Below are 20761 nucleotides of genomic sequence, written 5' to 3'. Positions count from 1 at the left end.
TTAAGGCTCCGCGTTTTATTGCGTATTTAACACGGAATTATCAACAGTTTCGTCTTTATCAGGCATTCCTAAAAACATTTTTGGCGTTGTTTTGAAATTTGGAGACATAAAATAATGTAATTAATATTTTCTAGAATATGGAAATATTACACTGGCGACGCAGCGATCTTTCTACTGCCAACGTTGGCGTTGAATTTCAAAGCAGCCGTCCACATAGCCGAAATTTGGCAACGCTAAGGCCAACACAAAGCAGAAAGATCGCTGCGTCGGTCGCCAGCTGTTGCAAATAAAAAAATTATATGAAATGTTTTTTCCTTTTAATCAAATGAGGGCAAGAAATATAATTTTTCATGCAATTATTGATATGAAATATTAATTTATCTCTCGTTAATAGTTAGTGGCCAAAGTAGTCTCTGCCAAGCTTCATTGTAGAACGCATACTTCAAACCAAAGTCAACTACAAAGTCAACGCGAAAGTTCTATGTGGACCAGCCTTAATTATCAAATACTGTTTAACATCCCAAATAGTAGTTTGTATTATACTACATACATACATATGTATGGGGACTAAACCAGGAATATTCATTTGAAAATGCTAATGTCCTACTCATTTATGAAATGAACGACAAAATAATGATTTTTATAAATATTATATTCTCATTTATACATATGTAACATACCTAGTTACTTAGTCGAATTACTTAGTAATTACTTGTATGTAAGAATACAAAGACAAATTATTTATCAGAAGCAATGCCCCTTACACATTGAAAAAAAGTAATAAAAGCTCTCAAAAAAGCAAAATCGCTACAGCGAAAAAAGGGTTTGAAAAACAGCATAAATTCAATCCGCATAAAAAGATACCTAAGTGTATAAGTAGAAATTTTATAAGAAATTACACTGTGGAACAAATTCAGGTTAGCAAAAGTTAGGTCGATTCTGAGAGTGAGGGGTGAAAATAGAGGCTAAATTAGAAGACCCGTATCGCGGCGTTTGTTTATGTTAGTTCGAATTTTTTGTAATCGACCTTCGAACTTTGCAGTCAAATGCAATAAATTTCTTCCCCTTCTTCCTCTTTTTCCTCGTCTTCCTCTTTTTTGTTTCTAACCACCGCACAGGTAGCGATTTTTATTTTTTTCGTACAAGCGAACTAATATCAAAAATAAAGATTCAGTTAAGACTCGAAACTCAGCCGAAGCTGATGTCTTTTAATTTTCGCTCGGTCGTGATAAAATTCGCTATTAATTTTTTTGGAACTTATTTCATTTTGTGAGTGATTTAAGTTAAGTGCATCGGTTTCATAAATATAACAAAAACAACATTGTATAATATATATTGTATTAAAAATGTCGGAACCAAAATGTAAAATGGACCATTTTTGTAATGTTTGTGGACGTTTCATAGCAAGCGATGAAAAATGTGGCAATGCGAGTGATTGTTTTTTGGAAGCCTATAAACAACATTTCTCGCAAGAGTTTATCACTGACGTAAACTATGCCCCTAAAAAAGTTTGCTTTAATTGCTATTCAAGTGTTATGCAATGGAAAAGTGAAAAGAAGAAGGCTATGCCTTTTGGTATACCAATGATGTGGTTAGACAACAGCCCGCATCAACAAGAAAATTGCTATGGATGTATCAACTACCATAAAACTTTGAATAGAAGGAAAGCAAAGAATAAAAGTTATGTAGCAGTGCCAAGTGTCCACTTACCATTACCGCACTCAGAATTCGTTCCAGTACCAACATACCGAAGTATTGATCTTCAAACAGATATCAGTACTACAACCGCCGCTGCTATATCCATGCATTTCTTCTCAGAATACGACCCTGGTGAAGGTACATCCTATGAAACATCAAAGGACCCAATCCTAGTCACACAAAGGAAATTGGATGCAATTGTTGCAATTTTGTGTTTGACTCAGAAAAAATCAGAACAACTGGCTTCATTTTTGAAAGGAAATATTTTGCTGGCGAAAGGTACCAAAGTAACAGCATATCGAAAACGCCAAAAAGAGTTAGCAAAGTTCTTCGATGTGAATGATGCAAAAAATTTCGCTTATTGCAACGATATCGAAAAGTTAATGGAAACGATAGGGTTAACCTATAAAAAAGATGATTGGCGTTTATTCATCGATAGTTCACTAATTAGCTTAAAAGTTGTGCTTTTGCCCAAGACGGATAGAATGCCTTCTGTTCCAATTGCGTATAGCACTGACAATAGCGAAAATTTCGATAATTTGAAACACATTCTGGAAGTAGTCAAATATAACGAACACCAGTGGCGCATTTGCTGCGACCTCAAAATAGTTTCATTGATTACAGGCTTAACAGCATCTGGCCGTCCAAAATATCCGTGTTTTTTGTGCGATTGGGATTCACGATACAGACAAGGTATTAAAGGAAGAAACCAGTACAAACAGCATAACTGGAATAGTCGCATTGGACGGAAATGGCCTAAAGACAATAGGCTACACGAAAGTCTTGTTCCACATTAAACTTGGCATTGCTAAAAATTTTTTGAAATGTATCGCAAAAAGACCAGCAGTATTCAACCGCTTAAAAGACATTTTCCCAAGACTAAGTAACGCCAAAATTCAGGAAGGGGTTGTTAATGGTCCCGACATACGGAAACTAATGAGTCGTCAAGATTTTGACCAAGTTCTGACAGACCGAGAATTAAATGCATGGCTCGCATTGAAAGCAGTCATTAAAGGACTTTTGGGTAAAGAACCCAAAGACAACTACAGGCAATCTGTTGCAAACATGTTGGCAGCTTTCGATGAAATTGGGGTTAATATGTCGTACAAAATTCATCTCTTGCATCAGCATCTTGATCAACTCGCTCAACAGTTGCCAACTGAATCTGATGAGCAAGGCGAACGTTATCACCAAACTGCGCTTCCATTTGAAATAAGGTAACTATAGAGTGTGCATATTTTGAATTCCTAGATTTTTCTAATATCTTTGTCAGAGTGCACAATTTAAACATGTTAACGATTGAAAACTATTTTCGTTTCAGGTACAGAGGAAAGAAACCTCCAGATGCAATACTCGCTGAAATTTGTTGGTGGTATAAAAACACCTTTGAAGAAGCGGAAGACGAGGAAACAGAGGAAGAAGGGGAAGACAAAGATGAAATTCCAGAATATCTGTTGGAAGAAATTATCGACCTTTCTGATGATGATGACGATGACCATGATATTAGAGAGAGCAGTGATGTTGATCCACAGCCGCCTGCTAAACGGCAACTGGCCAAATCATTAATTTAATTTATTTAATTTTTTTACTTAAGACTTTTCATAACTAACATTTCAAAATTATATTTTTTCCATATTTTTATAATTTCTTTTTCAATGTTTCTTCAAAACCAACACTGAAAAAATTGGTACATAAGAAATGAGAAGTAAATTAATATTAAGCTGCAAAACGCAAGATTTGTATTATGATTGTTTTCTTTTCAAATGAAATTTATTGAAGAAACTGAGAAGCATATTATAGATCAAACAGAAAGCAAAAAAGACTTAGTTTTGTGGAAAATATGTTCAAAAAGCATGGAAAAAAAATTCCAACATTTTGCTTCAGAAGCACTACAAAAATTTTCATCAATTTTTTTTTAATTTAATTGTTGCACAGGTCTCTAGCAATAATTTGGCTTTAACAGATTGAAAAAATATCAATTAGTCGAAGAGTTATAGCCAAAAAACCATATAAACAATATGCTGAAAATCGGCATTTGAATGCAAAGTTCGAAGGTCGATTAAAAAAAATTCGAACTAACACAAACAAACGCCGCGATACGGGTCTTCCAATTTAGCCTCTATTTTCACCCCTCACTCTCAGAATCAACCTAACTTTTGCTAACCTGAATTTGTTCCACAGTGTTATTGAACATTAAAAAAATTATACCTACATAGATATGTATGCACATATGTGCCTACCTAGTAGATAAAACTTTTGTGCATGAGAATATATACATAAATAAATACATAGATATGTGTATACATGTATGTATATACATATCTGCAAGTCTGCGTACAATCCTTTATTTGAAATTCTTAGTTAATGCACTTTTTATCCCATACATTTTTGCTGACCAAACAACCCGTTTGCCTGTCTAATCTGCTTGCCTCATTTGCCTTGCTCGTTTACTCGCCTCGCTCGTCTGCTGCTGCAAATGAGTGCCTCGCTCGCAACCACACCCTCGCGAGGGCAGAGCTAATGAGGTCCTCGTTTGCTTGCCGGTCTACTCTTGCGCTGCCCTCGTTTGCTTACTCGCTCGCTGGCTGCTCAGCGCATGCGCTCGTACTTAACGAGTGCTCGTTAGCGAGCGAGGGGCTAAAATGAGGCAAATCCGAACCCTGGTTATTTTATTATAATGATTGCGTTTATTGATAATATCTAATAAATGGAACTTAGTGGGGATAAGATTGACTAATGCGAAAAGTGGGCGTCTGGTGAAGACTGAGTAAAGAAAAGCAGAAAAAAAAACAATTCAAATTTTTTATTTCTTTTAAATATTTTGATTCGCCCAAAAATATACACACGTAAATAGAAAAAGCATATGTATGTACCCTGCAGTGAAACCCCAAACTAGTCAGGAAAAATACTAGTTTACAACTAGAATTTCCTGACTGAAACCGAACTAGTTCGAAAATGACCAGACTTGTACCAAGTACAAAACGATTTATTTTTGCCCTGTTTTATTTGACTTCGACAGTTTAATACAATAAAGTACATAAAATATTATAGCTTTTATTTGGGTATATTGCAAACCATTAAAGCGAGTAGGTATTGAATTATACCAGACCTGTAAAATAATTATTAATATTCCTAATGATTATTCATTAATGCATGTTTTTTTGGATAACCGTTTAATGATTAAATACCGATATTAGCACCTTTTTAGTAATTAATAATTCATTACCTAAAAAAAGTTAATTAATTCATTAATTTTAATTACATCATTATTTTGTTATTTTTGATCATTCTCAATTATTTTTGACTTTTTTTAATTACACGATTAATATAACTATTTGATGAATTTCTATTACAAATCAACAAGCCAAAATATAGACAAAAATTAAGAACATTTAATAACTATGTACTTGAATTATTTATTTATTTTATTCTTATCCAAATCTCAAATTTTAAACACTAATTATTACTTTTGTAAAATATTAAAAGGAATAGACTGAAATGTGCAAAGTTAATGAATTTAATTTATTTTAATGAAAACTTTTATTTGATTCGGAGTTGATGGTCTATTTTGGTTATTTAAACTTTTGGATTCTAGGCTAATTGACCTAATATGCTTGAGTGCAAGAAAAAGCTTTCATCACATTACAGCCCGATGTTTCGCTAACTTTCTTAGCTTCCTCATCAATATTTACCAAGACAAAAACACCAGTAGAGCCGCACCAACAACACAACGTAGTGTACGAAATAGCATGCAAGGGAAGCGAAAACGATGTTTGCAATAGAATCTACATCGGAACGACGAAAAGGGCGTTAGGAGTTCGCGTAAGGGAGCACGAAGCGGACATCCGAAAGAACAAAAACAACACTGCGTTAGCGCAGCACATATTGACAAGTGGACACACAGCTGATCTGGACAAAGTAAAGATATTAGATAAAGAAAAAAGAGAGAAAACCAGATTAACGCTAGAAAGCCTGCGAATTTTACAAAACAGAGACAAAACTATGAACAAGAAAGACAGACGATATTGCGGCGGCGTACCAATTATGTTTGTAACAGGCAATCAGTATGACGAGTGTACCACACCAGGATGGTATCAAAGCAACTAGCTCTTAAGTTTAGTGTGACCAGATAAATGTATCGTGATAACAGTTACAGCCTTATTCTGTATCACGAACGATAGGCAACACGAACGATTCGTCTGCAGAGGAAGGCTTTAAAAATTAGTCCGGCGCCTTAATTCTAGCCGGTTTAAATTCTACCGAGAACATTGCAACGTAATATATGAAACGCAAGACAAAGACGACCGATAAAGTAATAAAATCGTAATCAGAGATGTTGTCATCTGCAGACGATTCGTTCGTGTTGCCTATCGTTCGTGATACAGAATAAGGCTGTTAATAAGTGTTTATGTACATGTATGTAAACTTCGAATTTGTCAAATCTTGTGCTTTTGATTATAGTTTGTGAAATGTTACCATATAATGTCAATGTTTTAATACGTTTTGTTTATTTTAATTTTTCTTGTTTCTTTTGTTGATGTTTTTAATAAAGAAATCGCCCCTGAGGAAGCTAAGAAAGTTAGCGAAACGTCGGGCTGTAATGTGAATAAAGCTTTTTCTTGCACTCAACCATATTAGGTCAATTAGCCTAGAATCCAAAAGTTTAGAAAACTTTTATTTTTATTTTAATTCATTCAAAAATGAACTACTATATTATGAAATATATTTACTGAACAGTAGCGCAGAATGAGCAACAATTTTGCAGCAATAATCAAGTAATAACTAAGCGTTGGTTTTACTACAAGCTTGCAAAGACGAAAAAAATTTACTTGTGAGCCTTTTTAATCTGAAGTATGTATATTAGACTGCATCACCAAAAAAAGTTGCGGTTTTTCCGCCGGGATTACAAAATGTATTATATTTTAAGACGTCCACCAAAATATTTCGGAAAAATATTAAGATTTAAGCGAGCTGGACCGATTTGAAAATACCTCCAAAAATGAAGTTTTTTATGAATAAAAATAGTTTCTTAAAGAACTTTTTGATAAAAGTCCCCTCAGATGACAAACTAGATTAAGTTTAAAAAATTTGCATAAAAATATTTAAAAATCTTTTCAACGGAATCGTAAGAATGAGATTTTTGATGCTGGTTTTTTACTTTTTTAAAAGATTGGTTTACGAAAAACTTGAATAACTGGGCCAAAAATGTTCTGATTTAGACTTGTGGGATCTCAGTAGAAAGGTATTTTCACACTGTTTTTATTTCTGGCCAAAAATACGTCATTCGTGTCCCATCTTGTTTTTTCGAATACCAACACATCTTAATTCAACTTTGAATGACGTTCGTTCATCCTACCTTTCTCTTTCATCCTTTGAATGAGTTTATTAGCAAAGAAATAAAAAGGGTGAGAACATACCTTTCTAATGACACCTCTTAAGTCTAAATCGGAAGAGTTTAGGTTTAGTTATTCAAGTTTTTCTTATACCAATCTTTGAAAAAAGTTAAAAAACAGCATAAAAAATCTCATCATTCCGTTCAAATTTTTTTTTTAAATTTTTTTAAATATTTTTATGCAAATATTTTAAGCTTAAACTGTTTTGTCATTTGAGAGGATTTTTTTCAAAAAAAAAAAATCTTTAAGAAACTATTTTTATTCATAACTAGCACTTACCCGTGGCGTTGCCCAGATCTGTATTCGAATGAAATATAACTGTTTGATTCCCCAACGATATAAAAAATGATTTATTAAAGCTCTTTTAATGCAATAAAATTAAAGTCCAAAGTAGAAAAAACAAACCGTTAGGTTTTGACTTTAACTGAAAAACACACAAACAAAAAGTCCAAAGATAAAGTAAGAGGGAGGTACATTTTGAGTTATTGTAAACTTCTGTAAATACAACATTCCGAGTTTCTTTTCCATTCCCAGGAATTAGTAATGTTTGATTCTGCGGGGCACCAGTTCGCGACAGCGCAACATATAGCTGGCCGTGAGAAAAGACTTCGCTCCGGAGATCAACTCCAATAGTATTAAAAATTTGCCCTTGTGACTTGTTAATAGTAATTGCGAAGCATGTTCTGACAGGGAACTGTACTCTTTTGAAACTAAAAGGTAAATTTGTTGGTATCCTCGGGATCATAGTGATTTCAGCTGCTGCAGGCCCGGTTAAAATCTTCGCTTGAATAATATTAGGCATAAAACGCGTAATTTTGAGTCGTGTGCCATTGCATAAACAGGGAGGCTTAAGATTTCGCAAAAGTATTATTGGCGTACCAATTTTAAGGTTTAATTCATTCGGAGGTAGTCCCGGGGGGTTAAGAGAGTTGAGAAACTCCGTTGGGTAGTGAACGATATCTTCTTGAGTCCAAAGACTTATATACTTTATATTCTGTTGAGACTCTCTGCGAAATTGCCTTGTTAATCTCGTCTGCGGCAGAGTTCGTTGAAGTGACGATAGCTCGCTCGCATAGCCAGCTGGAGTGTTTGTGCTGCACATAATTCATATCTGGATATACATGATCAATAAGTTGCTCAATCGTTGTAACACAGTTTCCCATAACATCCGTAATGGTAATATAACCGTCGCGAGTTATGGATGTGGAGCCGTTGCCTATTTTTAGTAGGTATTCAGCAAACTGATTTGAACGACCATCTCTACTAAGCTGAACTCGCATATTGGTAGACAATTTTAATTTTTGTGTATGTGACCATACTTCAGGCTTTTTAAAGCACGCGTTCACAATATCTGCTCGTGTGCCCTTAGGGACCACCGGTAATGTTTGCCTAAAATTTCCTGTGAATACAAAAGTAACTCCACCCATTACCGCCGGAGAAGATCTTAAATCTTTAAGTGTTGTATTCACGGCATCGATATGACACTTATGTGACATTGTACACTCATCCCATATTATTAGCGATGCTTTCTGGAACACAACAGCGGCGGCACTATTTTTTTTATCGAACATATACAGGGTTGTTCTGGTGAAAAATTAAGAGGTAGCTTGAACGCGGAGTGAGCAGTTTTCCCCCACATAGAAGAGTAGCAGCAATGCCAGAAGAGGCTACAGCAACAGCAATTTTGGCTTCGCACGAACTTTAGCCAAAAGTAGTGAAGTAACGAACGTCTTGCCTGTTCCTCCAGGTGCGTCTATAAAAAAAACATATCCTGTGTTATTTTTTACGCTAGATATCATCTTATCATATACATATTAATAACTGCTCTGATGTTAGCTTTGGTTCATTTTCGAAAAAAAATTGCTGTAGCTGATTACACTCTTCATCTGTACGAAAAACGATCTACCAATGCTCGTCAATGAGCGAAACAGAAATCGTTTTGTTTGCACTCTTTTTTCTTTGCAAAGTTTGTGTCTTTGGACGAATCATTCGTGAAATGTTTCGTTTGTTTTGAACTCTGTGTATGGACATACTTGGATACATACATACATATGATTACCCTCCAGTACTGCTGGAGTCAATCGCTACTTTTGAACCGCTACTGCACCGACGCCTAGGTAAGTAGCTACTCTATTAACCCGTGGTAGTGCACATGGTAGTGCAGAGTCGAACCAGTCGTAAGCAGAATAGCGAAAAACTACGACAGAGGGCGCCCATAAATCACGCAAGTGACTACTTTAGTAACTCCAGGTAGTGCAGAGAGAGCCGATGGTGACTACCGCCTAGGACATTGCCTTGTAAAAGTAATCGATGAAATACACTGCAAGTAGTCGGTCGGTAATTGACGGTGTTTATCAGGGAGCTACCCATTCAGCAGTCCTGTAGTCACTCCCCCGTACTGCAGGGTAGTTTGTTGTGTCAACCACATACTGCCATGACTTCGAAGCGATGCTTTGCCTTTCGGTTATGAATGTGTACACACATACATATGTATGTATTTAGCATGTTCTATCAGTGATCGCTGTTTAGCTCAAATACGTTTATGTGTGTATGTATGTGGTATAGCGCAGTCACGTCGCTCATACACATCTCTTTTGCCTTTGTGAGCTCGTGTTTGATCGGCACTGATGTACAGATTTTTCGCGTAGCTATGCGCTGTATTTGGCAACCAAATAGGCTTATGCTTGTACGTCTTTGTAATTTTTTGTAACTTTACACCCAAAAAAAGGGTGCTTATCTTCCAAGTATAAAAAATATAAGTATGCCACTCTGCGTCTTTTTACAAATGCTTCGTTTAAATATTAAAATCGGTTTAGTACTTTGAGAAATAAGTCGTTACAAACGTACTCCATATAATCATTTTTTGAGGTACAGTATATTTTGCTTAGCTGCCCATCCTTCTTTGCACGAAAAACTTGTGCGCTTAACCGAAAAAAGCACTTAAGCGAATTTTCTTTACTACTTCAATAAGGAAGGTATCCGAATCCCTATGAAACCAAATAATGGAGGAGCACTTACCACGTAGAAATTACTGCACCACCGAGTGGTATCTAATTATCTATATAACTACATAAAATAATTGCTGTTCTCGTTGTTCTGCGAGATGAGCAAAATAAATAATAGCTTGTAAAATTAGGATAAGTGTACAGCAAGTGCAGGTAAACGTAATACTTTCTTTGATAATTGATAATAGTTGCAAATTTTTAAGGCAGGTATCGCTAATGTGCAGGTATGTTGAAGGCAAGTATCGGAGCAGTTTCCTTATAAATGTTAAAAATAATGCCGCTGATGCGCATTTTGGGGTAGGTATCTTAAATGTGCACTTAATTAAGCACAAAGGCAGCAAAGCAAAATATACTGTATTTTCAAATCGGTCCAGCTCGCTTAAATCTTAATATTTTTCCGAAATATTTTGGTGGACGTCTTAAAATATAATAGATTTTATAATTCCAATGGAAAAGTAGTACCGATTTTTTTTTTTGTATGGCGAGTGATGCAGTCTAATGTATATACAATATTGCAGCAGCTTTCTACCTACACTCGAAAAAAGTATCACTATTAGTTTAATACACGTTGGGTTAAAATGAAACTTTAAACAGTATCCCTTTTCCGGTATCAATATAACCATAAATAATATTAAAAGTATATTGAAAAATATTACATTTGTATTTTGGCTATTAATTTTATGAGGAAAAATATAAGTTTTGCCCTTAACAATATCAAATTGAGACCTGTATAGTCTCTTTGGTATCAATGTAACAACGAAAATATTAAATTTATCATAAAAAGTATTCGATTTCTATTTAGCCTATTAATTTGAAAAATTAATAGATCAATTCCATCCTCAAAAATATCGAACTAATATACATGCAATTAATTTGATAAGCGACAGTATCAAATTAACACTGTAAACGTATCATTATTCACGAATGTATGTTCGAAAATTCGAAGAGCGATGATCGTTCATAAGACGATAGCTATTATTTGTCGTTTGTTGCCGCGTGCAGTATACAGCCGTAAAACGTGAACCTTTTATTGTGACCAATATTTTCGTTATTACTTCACTATTTGCTGTGGTTAATTACCAAAATAAAGAGAATTAAAATATCTTTAAGAATTATAGAATAAAAGGTAATTTAAAAAGTGTAATATGCATATTTTTCAAGCTTACACTAAACTGTGTGCGTACGCAAAGCATTTGCAAGTGGACGAAAAATTTTGACATATGTGTGTGAGCGTGCATAAGAATGCAAATGGAATTATTTGCCTTTGTGAATAACGTTGTGCCGCGAATAACAATGTAAGCGACAAGATTATAATTTTGCAGAAATAAAAAGAAAATGTGTTTAATGGCGCACATATATAAGCTCATTTGATTTGGTTTTCTACTTTTTCGGTACAGGAAAATTCAATAAACTTGCCCTTAAAGCATAAAATATGCGTGTTTATTTACATTCATACATACGTATCTGCGCTTAAAAATTGTATTGAGCTGTAAGCGACAAACTTTATGTGTGTTTATGAATAGTTGTCGATAAAATCAAAATTACTTGTTTTGAAATGGAAATTGTCGATGATTGTTTTTTTACACGTTAAGCGTAGATGTATATGTGTGTAAAAAACACGGCTAATATTTATGAAAAATGTACCTACATTGTACATTTATATCGTTAAAGTTAAAGAAACATGTTCTAAGAAAATTGTCGCTTACAACGTTATTCGCGGCGACCATTCAATTGCTTTTAATAACACTGCCTATGTACATATACATTAGGTGGAGAAAATGGACGACGGTAATGAAGTTGTAACATTCAAAACTGTTACGGGTTTGGTTCAGCAATTGGAGGCGTCGAACTATCATGATGATCTGCTGAATTTTGTACAGCAAAACAACTTAGATTTAATGTGCTACACGAGTTTGATTGGTAAGTATTCAAGATTGTGGAACAGTGCCGGGCAAACGCCCGCACACAAAAATATTACAGTCAAAGACAAAAGTATAAATTCGAGAGTTTTTCACGATTTATGCAAAACTCAACAAATTTTAAATTTTCTAATCAGATTTTTTAGAAAAATTTTTAAAATTCATATACATATGTAGCCCATAAAATTTTAGTGTAACGTGATAGTTTGAAGTTGTTAAACAACATACTTTTTATTTAAGAACTGCGTGAAAAAAGTTCCTTGCACTTTAATGTACTAAAATGTAAGGGGATACAAAACTGAATTTTCAAAATTTTCTAAAAAATCTCATTAGGAAATTTAAAATTTATTCAGCTTTCCTGACTTTTATTCAAAGTTTAAAAATTTTATATTTATGTTTTTTTAGTAGGAATTATATTTTCATAAAAAATTAACAGCAAAATTAAATAGAAAATGGTGCATACATTGTGAAAAATTTTGTGTATTTATATTTTTGTCTGTGACTGTATGTTGCCTGGTTGGTTGCTTGTGGCACTGTTGTTGAGCTACGGCTTGTGTTTGTTATTTGCTTATAAATTTTATAATAATTCAGAATGCGGGTATACATTTGAGAAATTAAAATACATTGACAAGGACGACATAAACGTAATATTTCCAAATCGAGAACAAACAGCTCTACGTTCTGAGTTCAGAGTCAAGTTATTCGAATGGAAGGCCAGTCAAGTGAGCAATTTAAAAATAAAATTTATTTATTTGAAAGTTTAGAGGTATTTTTTTTTATTGTTTTTGATGTTTTTTAAGGGTTTTAGCACGTCCATAAACGATTCGCAATCGTCCACTTTGTCCTGGCCGCAACAACGTCTACATTTTCATTCCCAGAATCAAGCTGTTCCACAGCTCATAGTAACGCTAAGGTTAGTTAGTTACATATCTAACATTTTAAACTTAACACACATTGTTGCATCGTTCCAGGTTACCAGTTTTAATCATAGCAAAAAAAATTTCAGTTTCCAATAACAAATTTAATTGAAAAAACTTAAAAAAATGCTTTTAACTTTGTTGTTGGAAACCACCTGTTTTCTTTTGATTGTGTTTAGTAACTTTTTATTTAATAATTAGTTTTTAAATTGTTTATGTAGGGCGCAAAAGAAATATTGCAGTCGTCTGAAATTGGCAAAGAAATAATTAAACAGTTTGCTACAAACCAGTATCTAACAGAAGACAACAGGCGTAAAATAGTACAAATTATTTCCGAAAATTTGTATGTGCCTGCTACAGCAAGTTATTCCACCCTCAAACTAGCCGAAATAGAAAAACTTGCTGATCAAATCGTAGAAATTTTTCCAACAGAATCTAAAGATGTTTATTATATGGGGCGAAAAAAAAGCGGAAATTCTAGTCCAAGCGGTATTCTTTTCAATAAGCTCCACAATCATCATCGGAAAAGAAAAATCGTCTTAGAATCAAAAACCATTGATAATGAAAAACAGCAAGAGCAAACTGTCATTGACTCGGTTATATTGGACTATGTAAATAAATTAAAATTTTATGTTGGTTCGGAGGAGGATTCTTTTGAATTGTGGAAAGCCACATATTCGTACCGCAAACATTTCATTAAACGTGCAGTATCATTTGAGTCTGTTATTGAAGAGTTTCCTCTATACAAGCAAGCCATGGGATACAAATTTGTAAGCTATAGTGTATATAACAATTATATACCACCCACCTATTAATTAGTTATTTTTTTATTATACTAAAGTTTATTCTTTAACAAAAAGTTACAGTTTCAAACTTTGTGTTATACTAACAAATTTTAACAAAGTCAAAGCTTGTCAATATGTGGGTAGCTAATAATTGTGATACACACTATAGTTTTGTTTGATATTAATAACACTAGTTTACAGCGATCAAGAACATTTAAAAAATCCATAGTCGTGCTCAGCGACTTAAATTCAAGCCTAAAATGTAAGCTTTAAGGAGGCTAATTTATCGTGTAAACTAGTGTACATATTTGTAATATTTTTTTTTTGTATTATCAACACCGTATTAACTTACAATAAAACATAAATTTCAGATTGAAGCAGATTTTAAAGAATTATACCCAGAAAAACAATTTATGATTACGTCGAAATGGGCTGAAACGTTACCAAAGCGTACGGTTTACTACGAGGAACACGTAAAAGATAAATACTACAGAAAACTTTTGATATCTGTAAAAGGCATAACCGACACAAGTAAGTCTCATATATTGAAATTTTTTTTTAATAGTAAAAAATATACGTAATCGATTATTTTTATTAGATTCGAAAGACTGCATTTATTTCATGCTGCTTCACTCCATTTTAAAACCAACTCATCGGTATATAATTAAAGAAGGCGAATTAAAAGTACATCGTAAAGCTACAATTCAAAGTTCCGTGAGCAGCTCTATATTACATATTACCAGTGTAAATGATTTGCAACATCAAATGGAACTACGTAGAAATAAGTCTATAGAATCGAAAACTCCGATACAGCCCTTTTTAATTGTAGTTGGCTCTGATCTCTTGAGTTTAACTGATTTTTATGTGAGCTTTGGTTATTAAAAATTTAAATTCAGCTCGTTTATAATATCTTTGGATATTTGCTTTAAAATTTATCAAATATTCTCTTTAAAATATCCTGATGAGTCTCATCACGTGTGGAGTTTTCTTCAACATTACTTTTATGATATTTCTACTCCTTATGACGTAAAGAAGCCATGTGTAACTAATTTCATTAGAAATTTAAGCAATTGCATTTAAATCAAATAACATATTTTCAGATTTGTTTTAATGACTAAAATGTGTGTTTTAAATGCTATAAAGATTTTGCTATCTTGACAGCTTTATACTCTCATTTCGTATCATATCATGGGTTAAGTGAAGTAGATATCTATAGATGTACTCACAATAATTGTAATCGAGAGTACACAAGCTTAAAAAGATTTAAGGTACATGTTAAAAGGCATCTGAATTTAAAATCTTTTAAAAAGACTAATAATGTTAGCAATACAAAACAATCAGACGTTAACTTAGGAATAAGCGAAACACACTTGTTCAATATGGAAAAATCCGAAAATAATTTTGAAAGACAAATTTTCACTTGTAATCAGCCAGAAAAAAAGAGATCTCTAAAAAAAGTATCGTAGAGGATGTTGAAAACTTTTTGTATGAAGATGAAGTTTTTTCTAAGTTTGAAAGTCATATTACACAAATTTGTCAAGATGTTTTGATTAAATTTTATGCAAAAGATAATTTCTGTAGAAAAGATGCCTTGCTTATACAGGAAAATATAGAAACTATAAATACCGCCATTGTAGAGGCTTTTAAGCACATATTTTTAAAAAGCATACTTGAAGAGCTTAAAAAAAAAACCAAATATTTCCTAGATTTTTGCTCAAATCCTTTTCGCAATACAGACACGGAACACAAGTTTTTTAAAAATCTTCTTTTAAGTAAAAATTTTGCAAAACCGATTCTTTTTAACGTAAATAACGAAATCACAAAAATTCAGAAAAACAATAGGCCAACATTAGGGCCTTCTAATATTAGGGGATGCTTAATGCCTATTGAATTTGAAATTCAGAAATTTTTTGAACTACCTAATGTTCTGGATGAAACTCTAGAAAATATGGAAAGACTTAAATGTGACTTAAAAATAACGCATTACATAAACTCAGAATCTTTCAGAGAGAAAATGTGTAATTTTGAAAACAAAATTGTAATTCCAATCAACATATTTGTTGATGGATTTGAAGTAAATAATCCACTAGGCGCTCATGCCAACTTTGATAATGTATGCGGGGTATATTACACTTTTCCTGTAATTCCTCAGCATTTGCTATCAAAATTGGACCATATATTTGTGGCAGCCTATTTTAAAAGTATTCATAAAAAACAATTTGGTAGTGATCCATTTTTATAACCTCTAATAAATACTTTTAAAAACCTTCAAGAACTCGGCTTGAATATAAATAAAAGAACCGGAAGTAAAAAAGTATAATTTTTATTAACTAATATTCTTGGCGATAATTTAGGACTCAACGATATACTTGGATTTACCACATCTTTGAACTCAAATTTTTATTGTCGCTTTTGTATTCGCTCGAAAGAGGACATGGCGAAAGATAGTATAGCTCACCCTCAATATTCCAGGGGCGTAGAAAATTATGAAGATTCGGTTTTGCAAAATAATGTTAAGTTAACAGGTATTAAATTGATCTGTTTATTTAATCAATTGAAGCATTTTCATGCCACTGATAATTTTGCTGTAGACATTATGCATGACTGGTTTGAAGGTGTTTGTAGGTACAATATTTGTGAAATTCTCTTGCATTTTATTTTGACTGAAAAATTGTTTACATTAGAAAATTTCAATTACCGGAAAAGTATGTTTGACTATGGTGAAACAGAAATAGGAAACAAATCGATTCATTTTAACTTGCAACAGCTTAAAAATTTTTCGATTAAAACATCTGCGCGTGAATGATGACTTTAGTGCATTTTATTACATTAATAATTGGCGACTTAGTGCCTGCCGATAATATTCTCTGGAAATACGTTATTAATATGGTAAAAATAGTTGATATATTAGCCCAAAGTAAATTTGACGCTAGTATTATAAATAACCTATCGATTCTTATACAAAAGCATAACGAAGAGTATATTCGTTTGTTCAAGAAACCGCTTAAACCGAAATTTCATTTTCTTACGCATTATCCAGAAGTAATAAGAAAAACTGGTCCTCCAAAGCACTTTTGGAACTTCAGATTTGAAGCAAAACACAGAGAAGCTAAAATTTATTCACGAAATGTTATGTGCAGAAGGAATATTACATATTCGTTAAGTATTAAAGCTGCATTAAAGTTTACAACATTCTTAGAACAAAACAATGGTTTTCCAAATACATATGATATACAGAAAACAGTAGTTTGTAATATAGAAACGTCAAATTTTGCATATGCACTGTCAAGTTTAAATGAAAATTTTCAAAATATTATAATAGAAAAATTAATTTACAATGGATTGATTTATAAAAGAGATTACTTTTTGACTCTTAGAACAAGTGTATTAACTTTACACAAAATCAAACATATTCTCATAAGTCATCGCAATGAAATCTATATTTTAAGTAAGTGTTATAATATAAAATGTTTTAATGAGCACTACCAATGCTATGAAGTTGGTATCAAAGAAAACATCTTACAAATTAATAATGTAATTAATGTCGAAGGACCGCCTATTCACATATACCATAATGTAAAAGGAGTTTGCTTTATACGAATAAAGAAATTTTAAAAGTGAAAAGAAAGTATTTAACGCCTTATTTTTTGGGAGAGGGGTGAACCTTATGTGGATGAATATCAAATTGATACTAAAAAACTGGTGTCAATTTTATAAAAGCGAGTATCAAATCAATATTCGGAAAAATATCAATTTGATAAGAAAATGAATATCAAATTGATACCAAAAATTGTTTTGTTATCGAGTATCAATTTGATAATAATGAGTATCAAAAAGATACCCAGTTTTGATAAAAATAAGTCTCTATTCGATAAGAGGGAGTATCAAATTGATAACACAAAAACATATTAAATTAATATTAATCAGTATCAAACTGAAAATTTCGAAAATGTCACTTTCACAATTTCGAAAATATCATTTAGATAACATTATTAATGAGGAAAAAAAAATGCTCTAAAGTTTCATATTGATGGCTAAATAGCATCGCTCTGATGACAACTTTTTTTTAGTGCACCTTTTGTTTATTTGCCACTAGAGCACATGCCTGCGCTCGTTTTAGAGTTGTAGCGTCCTGTTGTCCTTTTAATAATATTTTTATTTGTTATTTTTTGTTTTTCTGTGCCTTAAATTCCTGCATTGGTTTCTTTCGTTATTATGATTTTTTTTTGCCAATCTTTAAAAAACTACTAGACATAAAAGAAGAAAGTGTGCACTGTAATTTTAAACCAAATTTTCGTGCTTTGCTTTTGAAGAAAGTTCTGACGTTACATATATTCATTTCAACCATTTCTAATAGCGCTCTTTGGGGAATTTAACTTTAGCAAAGATTTCAAAAACAGTAATTTTGTTTACTTGTCGGGCAGTATTTTAATTCATAGGGATATACACTGGATCCTTGGCTAAAAACTTCTGTGCTGAAAATCTGCCCCAACGTCTTCCTTCTTTGCTATTTAAAGTCAAAGAGTAAGCTCCTTCAATAGGGATTTCCAGCAAAAATGGTCATTGTTTGGCTATAAAGAGAATCGATGCTCAAATAATTAAAAGTCTATAGATATGACCTTTAATTAGGTAAGAATTAGATCATCTTCCGTGATTTCAATAATTCAAATGCTTATAAAAAAATAACAATATTCTGCTCCGGGCCAAAGGAATGGGAATATAGAATTCTTTTTAAAAAGCTTAAGAAAAACCTGACACATCTGCTTTGGCTTGTAAGTAGGGCTGCCAGATATCTCCGTTGCCAAACCGGGACACTTTGGTAAATCTAACACAACATACTTATGGGGCAGATTTTTTCAAATCAGCTCACAAAAAAATGTTGGTCATATACTTTGATGATTTGTACCTCTATGGAGAGATCGCAGAGTCAAAAAATTGTCTTCTGCAAAAAATTATTCGCAAAAAAAATTTTAAGATCAATTTTTTCAATGGGAAATCATTTTGTTGCTCCAAATGTTAAAGCTGATTTTGATTGCCTTTTCTGTGCTGATTACGAATCCGTGTCAAAAAATCATATTTTTTGATAAACTTTAGAAGCTGTAGCAAAGAAACAAAAAGCGATATGAGGCTTAAATTAAAGCTAGAAGTCTCGACTAATATCCCTGAAAGTAACACATCTGTCACTTATAGTCATTTATTGAACAGCAAACCTGATTTTGTGCGAAGTTTGAATACCCACCGCAATTAAAAAAAAGGGATAGACCCTTCCACTCAGACTCAAACTAAACTTGAACTTTCTACTACAATCTCTTAAAATAGTACCCCTGACCCTTAACCCTAAGGTCACTTATAGTTATTTATTTAACAGAAAAAAACTGATTTTAACGATTTTTTTTTCAATAGCACAGTATTCCAGTATTTTTATACTGCTCAATAAATGACTATTAGTGACCATCAGGAATGGTATTTTCAAGGATAGTAGCTGAGAGTGTTAGCTTTGTTTTAAGCCTTAGTGGAAGGCTCTATCATCTTTTGTTTTTTTGCTAGACCCTCTAAAATATTGCAAAAAACGCTACTTTTTGACACTTTTACCTCCTTTTTCTCTATCCTGTGTTATTCCTATACCTTTTATGAGCATGAAATGGTATTATAACTTTGGTCCGATGTTTGTAAGTACCAGAATAAGAAGAGATAGATAATGTATACTTAAATGATCAGAACGGCGAGCTGAGTCGATTTAGCCATGTCCGTCTGTCTGTCTGTCCGTCTGTTTGTAAGCAATCTAGTATCTCAGTTTTCTAGATATCCGGATGAAACTTATTAGGTGGGTGTATTTTTATAATGTCTTAATCATTTGTCGGAACCGGAAGAATCGGACCACTATAACATATAGCTCCCATACAACTGACTGTTCAGATATGAGATTTTTGGTTATAACTTCTTCGTTTATGTAGCTAGGGACATGAAACGTTGCAATACTTCCACCCATATTAACAGAAAACTTAGAGTGAAAATTACAAAGATAGCTCCCATACAACTGATTGTTCAGATATAAGATTTTTCGATATAACTCCTCCATTTAAGTAGCTAGGAACATGAAACTTTGCACTGTTGTCATTCATTATCAAAAGCCTCAATATAACTGATTGTTCAGATATGAGATTTTTTGCCATAACTTCTAGGAACATGAAAATTCGCACCGTTTTCACTCATTATTAACAGAATACTTACAGTGAAAATAACGAAGGTTGGGTCACTATAACATATATCTCCCATACAACTGATTGTTCAGTTATGAGAATTTTCGTTATAACTCCTCCATTTATACAGTTAGGAATATGAAATGTTGCAATACTTCCACCCATTAACAACAGAATCCTAACAGTTAAAATAACAAAGATTGGGTCACTTTTACATATAGCTCCCTTACAACTGATTGTTCAGATATTCGATTTTTTGTTATAACTCCTCCATCTATGCAGATGGGAACATGAACTTTTGCAATATTTCCACCCACTATCAAAAATATACTTACAGTGAAAATGGCGAAGATTGGGTCGCTATAACCTATAGCCTCCATACAACTGATTGTTCAGATATGGGGTTTTACTGTAAAACTCCTTTATTTGGACAGCTAAATCCGATAAATTCCGTAGCAATTTTATAAATAATAATACAAAGTCTACTGAGAAAATCGTCAAAATCTATGCAGTATAAACCTTATCTCTTATACCACTGATTGTTCAGATACCTACTTTTGCAATATACATATCTCCTTTATGTAGGAAGCTGAACCCATTAAATTGTGTTACCGGTTTATATACCGATCACACAGCAGTGAAAATCACTTAGATTGGTGCTATGTAAGGTATATCTTCCATACCTCTGATTGTTTAAATAGGATTTTTAATACATGTATCTCTCTATCTATGCATGCTGTGAATATATACATTTTTTCAGATGCTCATGAAAGGCATATCCGAAGACAGCGCTGCTCTTACTTGTTTATATTTGTTTAAATGCTTTTCTTTTGATATTTTGTCT

The 20761-nt window shown here is 32.9% G+C and overlaps 2 protein-coding genes across 5 annotated transcripts in view; one reads left to right on the top strand and one right to left on the bottom strand.

Annotated features, from left to right (window-relative positions):
* The window catches only part of LOC118755845 (syntaxin-binding protein 5), a gene marked incomplete at its 5' end in the record, with an annotated part of 814838 nt that overhangs the window by 536813 nt on the left and 257264 nt on the right, over positions 1-20761 (bottom strand).
* On the top strand, positions 11063-14960 carry LOC118734149. 4 transcript variants are annotated; one of them, XM_036463866.1, is made up of 5 exons: positions 11063-11222; positions 11866-12016; positions 12607-12737; positions 12816-12928; positions 14089-14226. In XM_036463866.1, exons 2-5 carry the CDS (start codon positions 11875-11877, stop codon positions 14132-14134), a joined length of 432 nt encoding a protein of 143 aa, XP_036319759.1. In that variant the 5' UTR covers positions 11063-11222; positions 11866-11874; the 3' UTR covers positions 14135-14226. The 4 variants fall into 4 exon arrangements, with proteins under 4 accessions (XP_036319759.1, XP_036319758.1, XP_036319757.1 ...); XM_036463865.1 differs by lacking the exon at positions 14089-14226 and adding an exon at positions 13154-13474; XM_036463864.1 differs by lacking the exon at positions 14089-14226 and having other exon boundaries at positions 12816-13474.

The sequence above is a fragment of the Rhagoletis pomonella genome, unplaced genomic scaffold (genome assembly GCF_013731165.1).
Source record: "Rhagoletis pomonella isolate Grant_MI unplaced genomic scaffold, Rhpom_1.0 Rhpom_scaffold_00002, whole genome shotgun sequence".
In the NCBI taxonomy this organism is placed as follows: Eukaryota; Metazoa; Arthropoda; class Insecta; order Diptera; family Tephritidae; genus Rhagoletis; species Rhagoletis pomonella.
The sequence above is the reverse complement of the archived record's forward strand: the minus strand, read 5'-3'. Positions and strand labels throughout refer to the sequence as shown.